Source organism: Salvelinus namaycush, chromosome 16 (genome assembly GCF_016432855.1).
Source record: "Salvelinus namaycush isolate Seneca chromosome 16, SaNama_1.0, whole genome shotgun sequence".
NCBI lineage: Eukaryota > Metazoa > Chordata > Actinopteri > Salmoniformes > Salmonidae > Salvelinus > Salvelinus namaycush.
In genome coordinates, this window is record NC_052322.1 from 16797286 (window position 1) to 16816115 (window position 18830).

The following is an 18830-nucleotide window of genomic DNA, read 5'->3' on the forward strand; positions in this document are numbered from 1 at the left end:
ACACACACAGACAGAGACAGAGGTAGTGGCATGGCGTGGGAGGAAGGGGGAGGGGGGGGGAGAAACAAGGGGAGGAGGTCTTTAGTATCCATATGAAGGTGTTGCCGGGTAAACTCATCTGTTGCGGTTCTTTTGAAGGGGGTTAGACTGAGGGAGGGATGGGAGAACGGGGGAACGAGGATGCACAGTTCATATTAAATTGTTGCCGAGTGAACTCATCTGTTGCGTTCCATTTGCCAGAGCTTCAGAATAAATGTGATGCAATTATTCTGTCCCTAGAATACCTGGGGGCATAAATGATAAATTAAGCCTTAGCCTACACACTCGTACACACACACTGTCCCCAACCGTAAGCCACATGTGGGCATACACTCATACATATACACACACATAATACACATACACACAAACTTGGCCAAGATCAGACATACACTCACATTTAGACATGCACATACACACTAACCTCCACACACACACACACACACACACACACACACACACACACACACACACACACACACACACACACACACACACACACACACACACACACACACACACACACACACACACACACACACACACACACACACACTCTTGAGAGACAGTACAAGACAGAACAACAAGAATCAGCCGTACGGACAGAGACAAGTCTCGTTTATCTTCTGTCTATGCCGGGCGGCTGTGTGTCCGTTTGCCTGGGTGCAGTGCTGCATGCGTTACGTGGCGTGAGTCTCCTTAGATGATCACGTTGCTGAGATACAGTGCTGAGAGACAGAGGATGCAGCTGGGAGCATGAGTCCTGACGGAGAGGAGCATGACATGTTCTGTCAGAAAGCTGTGACCCTAATTGTTGACCTCTGCCTCCAGAACCACCAGTTATTGGACCAGGACACCTGCCAGGACTTCTTGTTTCTGTTGTCCAACCAGAACTCGGACTACAAGGACCCAGGTAAGAACATTTAGAACATATTAATAGAACATTACGCATGTTCTATTATAGTGTCTATATTCCAGAATATTCCAGGCACTATGTTTCTCCACTGTGTGAGTTGGTGACTGTAATTGGTTTTCCCTGCTGTCACTACTTTTTGTTTCTGAAACAGTGAGCTCATATTTGTGACATTAGCGCTGAATGTGCCTTTCTTGAGGTAACAACTTGTATATACAGTACAGTATGATTGGGACTTCGATTTAATTACATTTTATATGTAGATGCAAGTTTCCAGAACTAATGTATTTTTTTGAAGAAAGAAATCACACATGCACGTGCACACGTTCGTGCTCACATTCGGTTTTACTTATTTTTACTTATTTTTTTACCACCCAGTCGATGGTTGCTTGGGTAGGGGTCAGGCTGTGCCTTGGACCCATCTAAGGAGTTTGTGTGACCGCAGGGCAGAGCAACCATAAGTATACAAAAATAAACTCAGAGTGACTTTTTAGTTTGTCTGGGTGAACAGAGCTCCTATAACACTAACAAATCAGCCTTTAGCTGACTAATGACTAAGCCTTTAGCTGATGCTGTCCTGATCACTCAACCTTAATATTAGCATTATAACAGTTGTGCACCCACAACTCCCTGCCGCTGAAATTAATAATATTCAGTGGTGTAAAGTACTTAAGTAAAAATACTTTAAAGTACTACTTAAGTAGGTATTTTTTTATATCTGTGCATTACTTTACTATTCATATTTTCGACAACTTTTACTTCACTATATTCCTAAAGAAAATAATATATTTTTTACTCCATACATTTTCCCTTACACCCAAAAGTACTCGTTACATTTTGAATGCTTAACGGCACAGGAAAATGGTCCAAAAGAAAACATCCCTTGTCATCTCTACTGCCTCTGATCTGGCGGACTCACTAAACACAAATGCTTTATTTGTAAATTATGTCTGAGTGTTGGAGTGTACCCCAGGCTATCCATGAATTTAAAAAACAAGAAAATGGTGCCTTCTGGTTGGCTTAATATAAGTAATAAGAAATTATTTAAGGCCTCCTGAGTGGCGCAGTGGTCGAAGGCACTGCATCGCAGTTGCTAGCTGTGCCACTAGAGATCCTGGTTTGAGTCCAGGCTCTGTCGCAGCTGACCATCACCGAGAGACCCATGGGTTGGCACACAATTGGCCCAGCGTCATCTGGGTTAGGGGAGGGTTTGGCCGGCAGGGATGTCTTTGTCCCATCGCGCTCTAGCGACTCCTGTGGTGGGCCGGGCGCATGCACGCTCACACGATCGCCAGGTGTATGGTGTTTCCTCCGACACATTGGTGTGGCTGGCTTCCGGGTTAAGCGGGCATTGTGTCATGAAGCAGTGCGGCTTAATTGGGTTGGGTTGTGTTTCGGAGGACACATGGTTCTCGACCTTTGCTTCTCCCGAATCCGTATGGGAGTTGCAGCGATGAGACAAGACTGTAACTACCAATTGGATACCATGAAATTGGGGAGAAAAATGGGTAAAAGTAATTTTAAAAAATATATATATTTTGACTTATACTTTTGATGCTTAAGTATATTTTAGTGATTACATATACTTTTGATACTTAAGTATATTTAAAACCAAATACTTGTAGAATTTTACTCAAGTAGAATTTTACTGGGTGACTCACTTTTACTTGAGTCATTTTCTATTAAGATATCTTTAATTTTACTCAAGTATGACAATTGAGTACTTTTTCCACCACTGACAATATTGATGCTTGGATGGAAATATGTAATAAAAGGACTCATGAGAATCTAGACACACTTTACTTTAGTGAAGAATCTCGCTCAATGCTATTAGTACATTTACTGCAACAAAGTTAACGCAATGTATGAGAGGTACTTTCAAAAGTTCTCAAATGTCCCACTGTGATCCGTTATAGGAGTCATCCCAATCATTAATTATATCATGTGCACACTGTCTATTTTTTCCGTTGACATTTATCATTTATCTGAGGGCCTATCATAATGAAAAAGATTACTCATCCTACATTACAGTCATCTGCATATTATTGGGTATTGAAATGGCTAGGAAGAGTTCTGCTCATACAATTAACATAAGTGTGCAAATATTAGCTTTTGATGACATAACCTGTAGGCCCATATATTGCAATCTATTCCAGAGATTTATAGAACAACATAGCCATTTATATAACAGTTCATATAGCAAGTGTACTGATTTAGTATTCATATATTTGACCATTATTTTGTATTCATGATTATAAAAGATCTTGATATATACAGTACGGATATGTCTATATGAATGGAATACGATGTTAACATTTAAATGGTTTTGTAAATGCTTATGCATAGATCAATACATCAGTGAAACATAGAGCTACATACAGTATAAGACATGATTGAAGAGCCAGCCAAATAATTTGGACTGTAGGCAGGTACACAACAAATGTCATTCAGCTATGTTTCTGCTAAGATGAGTCCCCCGGGGGTATGCGTCACACCATTCCTGACAAAATCCTGTGTCACTCCGCATTATCCTCAGCGAGGGAATCGAACATACTTCACCGTGCCATGGGCGTCCGCCACTAAGCTGTGGGGGCATTAAATGCCATTGCATGTTATTCACTCATCACTGCCAATCTCTTCTGCCACATGAAGGCTAAACTGAAGGCGTTTGTCTTTCTTATTGTGTGGGAGAGATGTAGAGGGGAGATATAGACAGAACTCAGATCAGGCGAAAGCCTGGCACTTGCTACCTGGGACTGTGTTGGGCAACTGTAGGATACTGTTTACTGTATATTCACATACCAAAGGAGAGGCGACTTAGAACGGTTTATTATAAGACATCCACTTTGTATGAGAGGCTATATGTCAAATCAAATGTATTTGTCACATGCGCCGAATACAGCAACTGTAGACTGTTTACTGTGAAATGCTTAAGGTGGCAAGGAAAAGTAGGTGAACCCTTTGGAATTACCTGGATTTCTGCATAAATTGGTAATCAATTTGATCTGATCTTCATCTAAGTCACAGTGTGCTTAAACTAATAACACACCAATTATTGCATTTTTCTTGTCTATATTGAAAACGTCATTTAAACAAATCTCGGTATGCGATTTGGAGTGGGTCCAGTTTTTCTGTGATGATGGTGTTGATGTGAGCCATGACCAGCCTTTCCAAGCATTTCATGGCAACAGATGTGAGTTCTTGAGCATGTGGACTATGGTTGTCTGCTTGAAAAATGTGGGTATTTTAGACTGGTCAGGGAGAAGTTGAAAATGCAATTGAAGATACTTGCTAGCTGGTCAGTTCATGCTCTGAGTACGCGTCCTGGTAATCTCTGGCCCTGCGGCCTTGTGAATGTTAACCTGTTTAATGGTGTTACTCACATCGGTTATGGAGAGCGTGATCACACAATCGTCCGGAACAGCTGATGCTCTCATGCATGGTTCAGTGTTGCTTGCCTCAAAGCAAGCATAGAAGGCATTTAGCTTACCTGGTAGGCTCGTGTCACTGGCCAGCCCGTGGCTGGGTTTCCCTTTGTAATCCGTGATAGTTTGCAAGCCCTGCCACGTCCGACGAGCGTCAGAGCTGGTGTAGTAGGATTCGATCTTAGTCATGTATTGGCGCTTTGCCTGTTTTATGGTTTGTCAGAGGGCGTGTCTGGATTTGTGTCCCACCCCTTGAAAGTGGCAGCTCTAGCCTTTAGCTCAGTGCAAATGTTACCTGTAATCCATGGCTTCTGGTTAGGATATGAATTTACGGTCACTGTGGGCACTGCGACGTCGATGCACTTATTAATGAAGCCGGTGACTGATGTGGTAAACTCCTCAATGACATCGGATGAATGCCGGAACATATTCCAAGCTGTGCTAACGCAACAGTCCTGTAGCTTAGCGGACGCTTCATCGGACTTCTTCCGTATTGAGCGCATCATTGGTACCTCCTGTTTGTGTTTTTGCTTGTAAGCATGAATTAAGAGAATGGAGTTATGGTCAGATTTTCCAAATGGAGGGCGAGGGAGAGTAGAGGTGACAGAGTTGTTTCGCCTCTAATTGCACAGGAGACAAGCTGGTAGAAATTAGGTAAAACAGATTTCAGTTTCCCTGCTAGAAGCGCCGCAACTGGGTGAGCATATTCTTGTTTGCATCAGTTTGTGGTGATAAATAGACAGCTACGAAAAATATAGATGAAAACTCTTGGTAAATAATGTGGTCTACAGCTTATCATGAGGTATTCTAACTCAGGCAAGCAGAACTTCGAGACTTCCTTAATATTAGAGATTGCGCAACAACTGTTGTTGACAAATAGACAAATAGAGATTTTGTGTCACTGGCCGACACGATACACTATAATGTCAAAGTGGAATTATGGTTTAGAAATTTTTACAAATGAATTACAAATAAAAAGCTGAAATGTCAATACTTATTCAAGCCCTTTTTTATGGCAAGCCTAAATAAGTTCAGTAGTAAAAATGTGCTTAACAAGCCACATAATAAGTTGCATGGACTCAGTCTGTGTGCAATAATAGTCTTTAACATGATTTATGAAAGACTACCTCATCTCTGTACCTCACACTTACAGATAATTGTAAGGTCCCTCAGGCGAGCAGTGAATTTCAAACACAGATTCAACCAATTCAAGACCAGGGAGGTTTTCTAATGCCTCGCAAAAGAAAGGCACCTATTGATAGATGGGTACAAATTTAAAAAAGCAGACACTGAATAACCCTTTGAACATGGTGAAGTTATTATTAATTACATTTTGGATGGTGTATCAATACACCCAGTCCCTACAAAGATACAGGCATCCTTCAGTTGCCAGAGAGGAAGGAAACCGCTCAGGGCTTTCACCATGAGGCCAATGGTGACATTCAACAGTTACAGAGTTTAATGGCTGTAATATGAGAAAACTGAGGATGGATCGACAATATTGTAGTTAATCTATAATATTAACCTAAATGACAGAGTGAAAAGAAGGAAGCCTGTACAGAATAACATATTCCTAAACATGCATCCTGTTTGCAAAAGGGACTAAAATAAAACTGCAAGAAAAACTCTTGAATAAAAATCATTATGTTTGGGGCAAATACAACACATCACTGAGTACCACTTCATATTTTCAAACATGGTGGTGGCTTCATCATGTTATGGGTATGCTTGTCATCAGCAAGGACTTGGAGTTTTCTTTAGGATAAAAATAAACGGAATAGGGATCAGCACAGGCAAAGCCCTAAAGGAACACCTGGTTCAGTCTGCTTTCCAACAGACACTGGGAGACAAATTCTCTTTTCAGCAGGACATTAACCTAAAACAGCTTGACATTAGAGTATTTTCTGTGGATTGTTGATAAAAAAATGACAAATACATTTTAATCCCACTTTGTAACACAACATTTGGAAAAGTCAAGGGGCGTGAATACTCTATGTCACGGCCATCGTTAAAGGAAGACCAAGGTGCAGCGTGGTAAGCGTACATTTTCCTTTTTATTTCAAAATGTCGCCAACAAAACAAACAAAAAACAACCGTGAAGCTTACAGGGCATTAGTGCCACAAACAAAGTTAACTACCCACAACCAAAGGAGGGAAAAGGGCTACCTAAGTATGGTTCCCAATCAGAGACAACGATAGACAGCTGTCCCTGATTGAGAACCATACCCGGCCAAAACATAGAACCACAAAATCATAGAAAACAAAACATAGAATGCCCACCCCAAATCACACCCTGACCAAACCAAATAGAGACATAAAAAAGGTCAGGGCGTGACATTCTGAAGGCACTGTACATACATTGAATGGTATACCTTGAGAGAGATGGCTTGAATGGGTTTATATAAGACATCCACTTAGTGTTAGAGGCTATCCTCCTCACCTTCTAGAACATGCTTTGAGGATAATTTGTAGTGGCAGAAGATTTAATCAGAAATGTAGTGACATGTACCCTCTAGAGCACATATGTCAGAGTCAAGGCCCGCGGGCCACATCCGGCCCGCGAGAAGGTTTTTTACGGCCCCTGGGATGATCTTGATTTATTATTAGAACCGGCCCGCAGACCGCAGCAAGCCGGCAGCCCGCAGATCTTTTACACGCACCAATACTACATTTCCCACAATGCAACGGTGACGCACCGAGCAGTAGGCTGCTTCATTTCAATATTTATTGGCACAGCAGTCGTCAGCATCACAGTAAAATTAACTTTCAGATACCCATCAAAAATGGCAAAACGGAAGGTGGACACTGAGAACCGGGGGTTTCAAACAAGGTGGGAGTCGGAGTATATGTTCACGGAGGTAGCTGGAAAACCTGTGTGTCTTCTGTGTGGAGAAAGTGTGGCGGTACTGAAAGAGTATAATCTGAGACGACATTATGAAACGAAACACGCGGACAAAAACAAGAATATGGACATGGAACAAAGGCTACAAAAGGCAGAGGAATCTCGACAGGCTCTGTTCAAAAAAGCCAAATCACAAGGCCAGGCTGCTGTCAAGGCCAGTTTTATTTTGGCAGAAGAGATCGCTAAATCAGCCCGGCCATTTACGGAGGGGGATTTCATCAAAAACTGCATGATTAAAGTTTGTGACGAAGTTTGCCCAGAAAAAAGGCAACTCTTTTTAAATGTGAGTCTGAGCAGAAACACCATTGCCGAGAGAGTAGACCAGTTGTCCATCAATCTAAAAGAGCAGCTTGTGAAAAAGGGAAAAGATTTCATTGCATATTCCTTGGCTGTGGATGAGAGCACCGACATTTCTGACATTGCCCAGTTGTCAATTTTCATCCGCGGAGTGGACTCCAGCCTAAGCGTGACAGAGGAGTTTTTGGCTTTACGTCCTATGCATGGCACAACTACGGGGCATGATTTGTATGAAGAGGTGTCAAGATGTGTAAATGAGATGGAGCTGCCTTGGGAAAAACTCGTGGGTTTGACAACCGACGGAGCACCTGCGATGTGTGGACACAGGAGCGGACTGGTGGCGAAGATACGGGAAAAGATGCAAGAGGAAAACGCGACAGGTGAGCTGACAGCTTATCATTGTATCATACACCAGGAAGCGTTGTGCGGTAAAGCCTTGAAAATGGAGCATGTAATGAGCATCATCACGCGCACAGTTAACTTTATCAGAGCCAAAGGTTTGAATCACCGCCAGTTCAAGGCATTTCTGACGGAGTTAGAAACGGAGCATGGTGATTTGCCTTATCACACAGAGGTGCGATGGCTAAGCCAGGGAAAGGTGCTTCAAAGATGTTTCGAGCTTCGTGAGGAGATTTGTCTGTTCTTGGACAGCAAAGGGAAAGACACAACACAACTCCGAGACGAAATGTTTCTGTGTGAAATGGCTTTTCTGTGTGACATTACGAGTCATCTGAATGCAATGAACTTGCAGCTGCAGGGTCGGGATCATGTCATCTCTGATATGTACAGTACAGTGAAGGCATTTAAAACCAAACTGACTCTGTGGGAGACGCAGATGCGGAAAGAAAATTTGAGCCACTTTCCCAGCTGCCAGACCATGAAAGAGAAGCTCTCTACCAGTGCGTTCCCGAGCGCACAGTTGGCTGATAAAATAGGTATGCTTGCCGCTGACTTTCGACGCCGATTTGCTGACTTTGAAGCACAAAAAAGCAGGTTGGAACTGCTCGGTAACCCATTTGCTGTTGACGTGGAAAGCTCACCACCAAACCTCCAAATGGAGTTGATTGACCTCCAATGCAATGATGCACTGAGGGCAAAATATGCGGCAGTGGGTGCTGCGGAGTTCGCCCGTTTCCTCCCCGACACAATGCCCCAGCTGCGCATCCAGGCTGCTCAAACGTTGTCTATGTTTGGCAGCACATACCTGTGTGAACAACTGTTTTCTTTGATGAACCTGAACAAAACATCACACAGAAGTCGACTTACTGCTGAACACCTCCACTCAATTCTGAGGATTTCCTCAGCTCAGAGCCTTACCCCGAACATTGATGAACTTGTGGAAAAGATGGGACACCACCAAGTATCACCCTCAACCTCAAACAAGTGAACATTACTGTGCAATCACATATTTAGAGTTTTTACTCAGTTCAAGTTTAAAAGTTAAAGTTTAATATTTGTTTTCACTGCATGTTACTTCTCCTTAAACAAAGTGTTGTTTTTGATTAATAGATTTTTGCACTTTATTTTATTGTATTTCAATCCAATTATATTTTAAAAATATTTCAGTTGAGTGGATGATAGAAAATTGCTATTATTGTTTTTTTCTTTGAAGTAAATTTAGCCCACTTTTGCTAAAATAGAAAATATAGGCTACTGATGGTGCCTTGAATACCGGTTTCTTTCATTTAATGTTCATGTTATGGGGATTTTTATATAAAGGAAATTTGTCTTTTGTGTCTGTTGAAAATTAAAGATTACTGACAGAGCCATAAGAAAATATTGCTTTATTTATCTGATCATATTGGAATATATTTGTTAGGTTTTCAGTAGGTTCAATTAGGTTCACTAGACTATATGCGTCATTTAAAAATTTTTCAATGAACATTCGAACAGTCCGGCCCTCGGCTTGTAGCTAAATTTTTTATTTGGCCCTCCGTCCATTTGACTTTGACACCCCTGCTCTAGAGCCATCATTGTCGTGTAGAAACTCTTTATAGTTCCAATGTCTTAAAAATGTTTGACAGTGACATGAGGATTGAAGCTGTTCAGTGAAAGGAAAATGCCAATGGGAGGTCTTGATTCAAGTCATTATTGTTATTTGTCACTCCCAGGGAATGTATTTTAAAATATCCTTATTGTGTTGTGTTTACCTTTTTGCTGCTGCCTTTGGAGAGATAGGAGGGTATGAAAAAGCTAATGCATTTTTCTGCTGCTTTTCATGGTGGTGATTGAAGTCATTTTCTTCTTTTGACAAAGCTAAAGAACTATGGCTTTGAAAACAAACAATCATATATCTTCAACTGTCAGACGGCAGACGCACAGCAGCAGTGGTAATGTACAGGCAGGGGAATTTCCCAGAGACCACTGTGGTTCTCGTGTAGGTTTTAATGTTTGTCTTTCCTCATTTATTCAAATGCTGTTAGGAGAAATTTCGAAAGGATTAGAAATCTATGTGCATTCCTTACAGAACAGGGTCTTGGTATTGTTTTAGAATATTGATCTTCGTGTATGGTATTGATGAGGATAATTTGTTGAAATTGAGTTTGGTTGTATTCCTACGAAAATGGTCATATAGAGGAACACACCTGCTGCTTCTTATGAAAAAGAAGACAACGCTGTTTAATAAGATGAATGAGAGAACAGAAAACCATCTCAGACAGATACTACTGAGATAACATTAGATTTCCCAGTTGACAACTTCCTGAACTGACATTTATTCAGTTGATGATACAGGCTAGAAATGATGCAGAATGATACAGACTAGAAAGTGTGTCACTCAAGCTGTGGCGCATTGGTCAATGAGACTAGTAGCGAGATTTTCCCATTCACTTGTGGAGCCTCGCATACACACACACACACGAAATGTTTGACTGATTTCACGTTGCATTCACGTTATTTGACAAGTCAACCAAATGTAAATCAAAACACGACGTTGAACTGACGTCTGTGCACAGTGGGTCAGGCTTATTACATATGCAGGTCTCATTACTAGGCACAGCTTCAGGTGGATGGGCTTGACAAGGCTGATGTGATCACATCATACAGTATCTCACACGCCTCTGTCATTGATAGATTGTATTACCTTTATCACTTGTGCCATTTTTACAAGTATGTGGTACATTTTCACAACTCTAAGCTCAAAAATCTAAACAGATCATCAAAATGGCTCGTGTCAAAACTCTAAGCACATTTTCAATTGACTGTACAACAAACAAATTCACAGTCACTTGTTCACTGCACCAATCAAATCACTCTTTCAATTTGGATACAACTATCTGCTTTTCAAAATGCAATATTCACTTTATGATTTGTTAACAATACATTTAACTATCAATTCATTAAAATGTGTATGTGTGCCATTCAGATGGTGAAAAGGGCAAGACAATTTAAGTGCCTTTGAACAGGGTATGGTAGTAGGTGACAGGCCAGGCGTAGGGGTTTGTGTCAAAGATTGCAACGTTGCTGAGTTTTTCACTCTCAACAGTTTCAAGAATGGTCCACCACGCAAAGGACATCCAGCAAACTTGACACAACTGTGGAAAGTACTGTATGAAAATTTGTTTACCATAGACTATTCTTTGTATTCAGCACTTCAAAAAGAACAGTTTTGAAATGTGTATATTGTATTTTTTGCTTTTGGATTAAATGTTTGTTTAGTCATTTAACTGTGAACCTATCATTAGCTGTTGTATTGGTGACTAAATTAAATGTTCATGGTATTTCACAGAAAACTCAGATGAATGCACAATCAAAGGTTCTGAACCTAAGATGGGGGCATAACAAATGTTATCAGTTTAGACTTTTGTACTTAGAGTTTTGAAAATATATCACTTACATCTGAAATGTGTGCCAAAGTGATTGAAAAAAAACTGTACCCAGGACCTGGCTGGTGCATGGCAGAGGAGATTGGCATCACTCGGTTTGCATCCCAAATGACACCCTATTCCCTATGTAGTGCACTACTTTTGACCAGGACCCTATGAGTTCTGGTCAAAAGTAGTGCAATATATAGGGAATAGGGTGCAATTTGGGACGTAACCCAGATCATTTATTTATGATGGTCTGGTCGCTCCTCAGTCATCTATTGGCAGGCCAGGAACGGATGACGCATTGCAGGTGAAATCCAAAACAACAAGACAAGAAGATCAAACTGTGGAGATTACTGTAGAACACCCCAGAAGAACTACCCTTCAATCATTTATATTCATACACTCACACTGACTCTGTGTTTTACAGAGACAACATTTCACAGTGAGTACACAAACACAAAAAAAACCTTTGGAAAGCAGTCCATTTCACTGTGTGAGACAACATAGTGATTGATGCCTATGTCTCATTATTACGACATGAGCACTGCTGTGGTAGATCTTCCGACAAATACAGAGTCTGATCGGTGACAACATCACGGGTGGATTGCAATGAAGACGATGAACTTCGCATGGAGCACTGTGTTAGCGCTAGTTTTCTTAAAAAACTTCTTAAGGCTAGGCGTCCCGCTAGAGGGACAACTTCTGGTGAAACTGGAGGGCACACAATTCTAATAAATAATCATAAAAATGGATATTAAACATTTAGGTACATACAAGTGTTTTCTATCGGTTGAAAGCTTAAATTCTTGTTAATCTAACTGCACTGTCCGATTTACAGTAGGCTTTACAGTGAAACCATGCCATGCGATTGTTTGAGGACGGCGCCCCACATCAAAATATTTTTCCACCGGCACAGGTTTCATAAATAGCGATTAAATATTCACTTACGTTTTTGAAAATCTTCCTCTGATTTGTCATCCAAAGGGTCCCAGCTACAACATGTAGTGTCGTTTTGTTTTTTTAGTTTAGTTTAGTTTATTAGACCATTTAAAAAAACAAGCACACATAAAGCCATACATGCACATGAATAAAATCATTGAGGATAACACACAATAAAGTTTGGGACTCATTTCCATTGTGGTCCTCTTGAGACAAGATTGCTAGACAAGATCAAACACAGTATGGCAGTGAAATAATAAAACAAAAACATTGAAGAAGAACATCTATCTCATCATTCCAGTTACATCATAGGGGTTATTCATATGGGCACAGAGGACATCAACATATTTTTACTTTATTTTTAAAGCTGTCCAGAGAGGACATTGTTTTTATAGGCAGAGGCAACTCATTCCATTCTGAGGCTCCAGTATACAAGAAAGTACCTTTCCCAGCATTACTCCTGAACCTGTATATACACACATCAGCAACACCTGATCTGGTGCTGTGATTGTGTGCATCCCTAACACGAGGAAAGTAATCACTTAGATATCTGGGCGCAGGACCATAAATACTCCTGTACATAAGTTTAGATAAGCCCCCAAACCAGGAAGTACTAGCATAGTCAAAATGGCATTGAATGAGGGCAGTAGCTAGCACTTTCATGGAGTCCTTATCAAGCAGCTTGGACTTTCTAGACAAAAATGTAGTCCTGGCATTAACCCTCCCTAGCACCTTATTGGCCATGCTCACACCTCCAAAGCTTCCATCAAGGATACATCCCAAGTAGCTAACAGAGGTTTTAGTAGTCAGCACCTCACCCCCTAACTCCACTCTGATTTCAGACGACCTACACAATTTAGGTCTGGATCCCAAAATAATTGCTTCAGATTTCCCTAAATGCAGAGATAGCTTATTATCTCCAAGCCATTTTCTAATGTTAGTAAGCTCTGTGCTAAGTATGCTCTCCAACATAGTTTTACTTTTGTGAGACACCAGAAGTGTAGAGTCATCCGCATAAAGAAAAAGACGGCAAGAACAAGCATCTTTCATATCGTTTATATAACAGCAAAGGCCCAAGCACGCTCCCCTGTGGAACGCCACAACTCATTGGTTTTGCATGATACAGTGAACCATTAACCTCTACTACTTGCTCCCTTCCTGATAAATAGGACTTTACGCAGCCTAGAGGGATACTGCTTAACCCCAGTGCCTCCAGTTTGGAGATTAGGAGACAGTGGTTAACTGTATCAAAGGCCTTCTGTAGGTCAAGCAGTACCATTCCACACAGATTTCCCTCATCAATCTCTTTCCTTAAATACAATCTTTCTTTATATCCCAAAAGGTCTGTTTAGTTGGCGCCATCGATTTGAGTAATCCACCCGTTCAACATGCCACGATAGGAATCCGAAAATCTACCCCTAAACTTTGTTTCAACAAGTCAAAATATATTTCTATTTAATCCTCAGATACCCTAAAATGTAATCAAACTATAATATTTAATACGGAAAGAAGTATGTTCAATAGGAAAGTGATATTAACAGGTGCGCGTTGTCTTTTCTTTGGATTTTCTCCTGCCACATCTATTGTGTTATAGTCTCCTACAGTATTTTAACATTTCTACAAACGTCAGGGTGCTTTCTTTCCAATGGTACCAATTATATGCATATCCTGGCTTCAGGGCCTGAGCAACAGGCAGTTTACTTTGGGCACGTAAGTCAAGCAGAAATTGAGAAAAAAGGACCCTAGCCTGTAGAAGTTTTTTAATTAAAGCGATACTAACAGGAGATCGTAATGGCACCAGAGAGGATGGCTGCCGTTTTATTGGCTCTTAACCAAACGTGCTATTCTGTTTGTTTTTTCACATTGTTTGTAACTTATTTTGTACATAACCTTGCTGCTACTGTCTCTTATGACTTAAAAGAGCTTCTGGACATCAGAACAGCGATTACTCACCTTGAATTGGATGAATACTTTTTTTTTCATAAGTCGGACGAGAGGGATTTACTCCAGACACACAAACTCATCCCTGTAATTTGCAGGAGAAAGAGATGGAGGTTTCGCGGAAGGAGATCAGGGTGCCACTGACGAGTGGCTAATCCGCCTTTGCCATCAATTGTCCTATTGGCCAACATACAATCGCTGGATAATAAATTGGACGAACTAAAAGCATGTATATCCTACCAACGGGACATTAAAAATGAATATCTTATGTTTCACCGAGTCGTGGCTGAACGACGACATGAATAACATACAGCTGACAGGTTATACACTGTATCGCCAGGATAGAACAGCAGCCTCTGGTAAGAGAAGGGGTGGCGGTCTATGTATATTTGTAAACAGCTGGTGCAGAAAATCTAATATTAAGGAAGACCGTTTTCCTGTTTGCCATAAGCGAACATGAAAACGCTCATCCAGAGGCGGCGCTCCTAGTGGCCGGGGACAAAACAGTACAGTACTGTTTTGCTAGCACAAACTGGAATATGTTCCGGGATTCTTCCGAGGTCATTGAGTAGACCACATCAGTCACTGACTTCATAAGTGCGTCGACGACGTTGTCCCCAAAGTGACTGTACTTACATACCCCAACCAGAAGCCATGGATTACAGGCAACATCCACACTGAGCTAAAGGGTAGAGCTGCCACTTTCAAGGAGCGGGATTCTAACTCGGAAGTTTATAAGAAATCCCGCTATGCCCTCTGACGAACCATCAAACAGGCAAAGTATCAATACATGACTAAGATCAAATCGTACTAGACCGGCTCCGACGGATGTGGCAGGGCTTGCAAACTATTACAGACTACAAAGGGAAGCACAGACAAGAGCTGTCCAGTGACAGGAGCCTAACAGACAAGCTAAATTACTTCTATGCTCGTTTCGAGGCAAGTAACACTGAAACATGCATGAAAGCATCAGCTGTTCTGGATGACTGCGTGATCACGCTCTCCGCAGCCGATGTGAGTAAGACCTTTAAACAGGTCAACATTCACAAGGCTGCAGGGCCAGACGGATTACCAGAACGTGTACTCGGGAGCATGCGCTGACCAACTGGCAAGCATCTTCACTGACATTATATTTTCAACCTCTGTCTTGTTAAAAGCAGACCACCATAGTCCCTGTGCCCAAGAACACTAAGGTAACCTGCCTAAATGACTACCGACCCGTAACACTCTTGTCTGTAGCCATGGAGTGCTTTGAAAGGCTGGTCATGGCTCACATCAACACCATTATCCCAGAAACCCTAGACCCACTATAATTTGCATACCGCCCCAACAGATCCACAGACGATGCTATCTCTATTGCACTCCACACTGCCCTTTCACACCTGGACAAAAGGAACACCTATGTGAGAATGCTATTCATTGACTACAGCTCAGTGTTCAACACCACAGTGCCCTCAAAGCTCATCACTAAGCTAAGGACCATGGGACTAAAAATCTCCCTTTGCAACTGGATCCTGGAATTCTTGATGGGCCGCCCCAAGGTGGTAAGGGTAGGCAACAACACATCCGCCACGCTGATCCTCAACATGGGGCTGGTTGAGAGAATGTCAAGAGTGTGCAAAGCTGTCAAGTCAAAGGGTGGCTACTTAGAATCTCAAATATAAATTATATTTGGATTTGTTAAACACTTCTGGTTACAACATGTTCCATATGTGTTATTTCATAGTTTTGATGTCTTCACTATTAATCTACAATGTAGAACATTGTAAAAATAAATAAAAACCTGGAATGAGTAGGTGTGTCCAAACTTTTGACTGGTACTGTAAATAGCATGAGCGCAGCATTTTTCCCCCAACTTGAATCAATGAGCCCAATCAGTCCTCCATGACAACAAAATCAGAAACAACAGAGTAGGGCTGGCTAATAAATCCTTTGTTTTGAAGTTATGCTAAGGTAAACAAATTGGCTAATCTATACTTCCATATTTCCAAGTCCTATTCTTGAAGATCAAGGTATAACATTTATTGGAATGACAGATTCTGATAGACATTGGTTTTTAATGTAAAGATATAATTTAATCATATCATTATATGTAGTAGAAAGCAATGGGTTAGAAGAAGCCTACATAACCAACCCATAAAGTAAAATATAACATCCATATATGGCCAGCTATGTAAACTTTAACATTGATTTATCCTACAATAGCTGTCGTTCAATTGGTAATTGGTCTTCTAATGCCTCTTAAGGGGAAAGTAATTTAAAATTAACTGAATGTAATCAGATTACATTACTGAGTTTGGGTAATCCAAAAATTACGTTACTGATTGCAACTTTGGACTGTCGCGGATTACATCTAGAAAGCAACCTACCCAACCCTGCTTACCAGAAATTCAACTTTCCTTTTAATCACGTGAGCCCTTCCTGTTGCATATCTTAAATGCTTCATCAGAAACAACAGTTCATTGGGCTGTATTATCTCTTGATGCAGAAAAAGCTTTATAAAGATTGGACATACAGCATCTCTGGCCTGTTTTAGAACATATGGGAATTGGCTCCAATTTCAATAATTTGATTAAAATGATATATGCCAATCCTTCAGCCATAGTTCTAACAGGCAATGACTGCTCCGCTCTGTTCAGAATCACTAGAAGCAACAGACAATGCAATCCAATTTTTCCTTTGCTATTTTTATTATCCATGGCACCCAAGGTAGTAACACTAATTTCCTTAAAATCTATTGATCACTTCACCTCATTATATGCAGACTATATTTTAGTAAATCTAGACAATGTATCTCAATCGCTTCCGAAGTTTATAAATCAATTCAAATACGTCTCAAGTTATAAAATGGATCTAACCAAATCAGCTTTACTGCCTCAAGACCCTGATGGAGGATTCCATCTCTACTTATGGAATCCCAATCGTTTCCCATTTTAAATACTTGGGATTAGATATATTTCCTTCTTTAGATAAAACCATTGGCAAAACCTTTAACAGAAAGCTCAAATCAATTCAATCCGGTCTCGTTAGATGGAATAATATCCCAGTTGCTTTAACAGGCAGAATATCTATAGTCAAAATGAATATATTGCCACAGCTGAATTTCTGTTGTTCAATACTTCCCATGGCTATTGGGATAAAATTCATAGTGCGGTTTCAAAATGAATATGGCAAGGTACATTTTTTTTTAAACAATGTAACTTGGAATCAAAATAGCATGCCCATACTCCAATATTTCTCAATAATGCTTTGCTATCCAGAGGGCGGCCTTTTAATTCCCCCGATGGTCCAAATGTGGAATCTGTACCCTTGCCGATATCATATAATGATTTGAGAACATTCCAAGATTTGAAAGATACATACAAAACGGATACAAAGCCCTCCATCACCCCCCCCCCCCCCCCCCCCCCCCCAACAAATCAGACTATGCCTCCATCTTACTTCTAACATTCAAGCAGGAAGTACACCTGGTAAGATCTGTTCAACGCTGGTCTGACCAATGAGAACTTATGCTACAAAACACCTTTGATCACATGGACTGGGAAATAATTGACAATAATGTCAATGTGTATACAGACTCAGTCACAGGGTTCATCAGGAAATGCACAGGGGATGTCCCAACAATGACTATTCACACATATCCCAACCAGAAACCTTGGGTAACTAGCAACATCAGCACAAAACTGAGAGCGTGGACCAACGCATTTTCAGTGCCTGTGTAACCGGTATGAAATGGCTAGCTAGTTAGAGGGGTGCGCGCTAATATCGTCTCAAACGGTGACATCACTCACTCTGAGACCTTGAAGTAGTTGTTTCCCTTGCACTGCAAGGGCCGCGGCTTTTGTGGAGCGATGGATAACGGTGCTTCGAGGGTTACTGTTGTCGATGTGTGCAGAGGGTCCCTGGTTTGAGACCAGGTAGGAGCGAGGAGCGGGACGGAAGGAACACTTACATTGATGCTGTTGACCCGGATCACTGGTTGCTGCGGAAAAGGAGGAGGTCAAAAGGGGGGTGAGTGAAATGGTTAGCGGGGTGCGTGCTAATAGTGTTTCAATTGGTGATGTCACTCACTCAGACCTTGAAGTAGTTGTTTCCCTTGCTCTGCAAGGGACACAGCTTTTGTGGAGCGATGGGTAACGATGCTTCGTGGGAGGCAGTTGTTGATGTGTGCAGAGGGTCCCTGGTTCGAGGCGAGGAGAGAGACGGAAGCAATGCTGTTACACTTTCAGAAAGTATTATACCCCTTGACTTATTCCACATTTTGGGGTGTTACAGCCTGAATTCTCAAATCTACACACTGGAATTGTGATACAGTGAATTATAAGTGAAATAATCTGTCTATAAACAGTTGTTGGATAAATTACTTGTGTCATGCACGAAGTAGATGTCCTAACCGACTTGCCAAAACAATAGTTTGTTAACAATACATTTGTGGAGTGGTTGAAGAAATAGTGACTCCAACCTAAGTGTATGTAAACTCCTGACTTCAACTGTAAGTCAAAACTGTAACCAGGCTGCTCAGGAACAGTCAATGTTGTCTTGTTAAGCAACTCCACTATATATTT

At 41.2% G+C, this 18830-nt stretch overlaps 1 protein-coding gene across 1 annotated transcript in view; it reads left to right on the forward strand.

Annotated features, from left to right (window-relative positions):
- The first annotated feature begins 795 nt into the window (after positions 1-795).
- Positions 796-18830, forward strand: part of syt6a (synaptotagmin VIa) — an 85379-nt gene continuing 67344 nt past the window's right edge. The window contains exon 1 of the mRNA XM_039010723.1: positions 796-952. Coding sequence (XP_038866651.1) covers positions 796-952 — 157 coding nt within the window. The remainder of the gene's footprint in view (positions 953-18830) is intronic.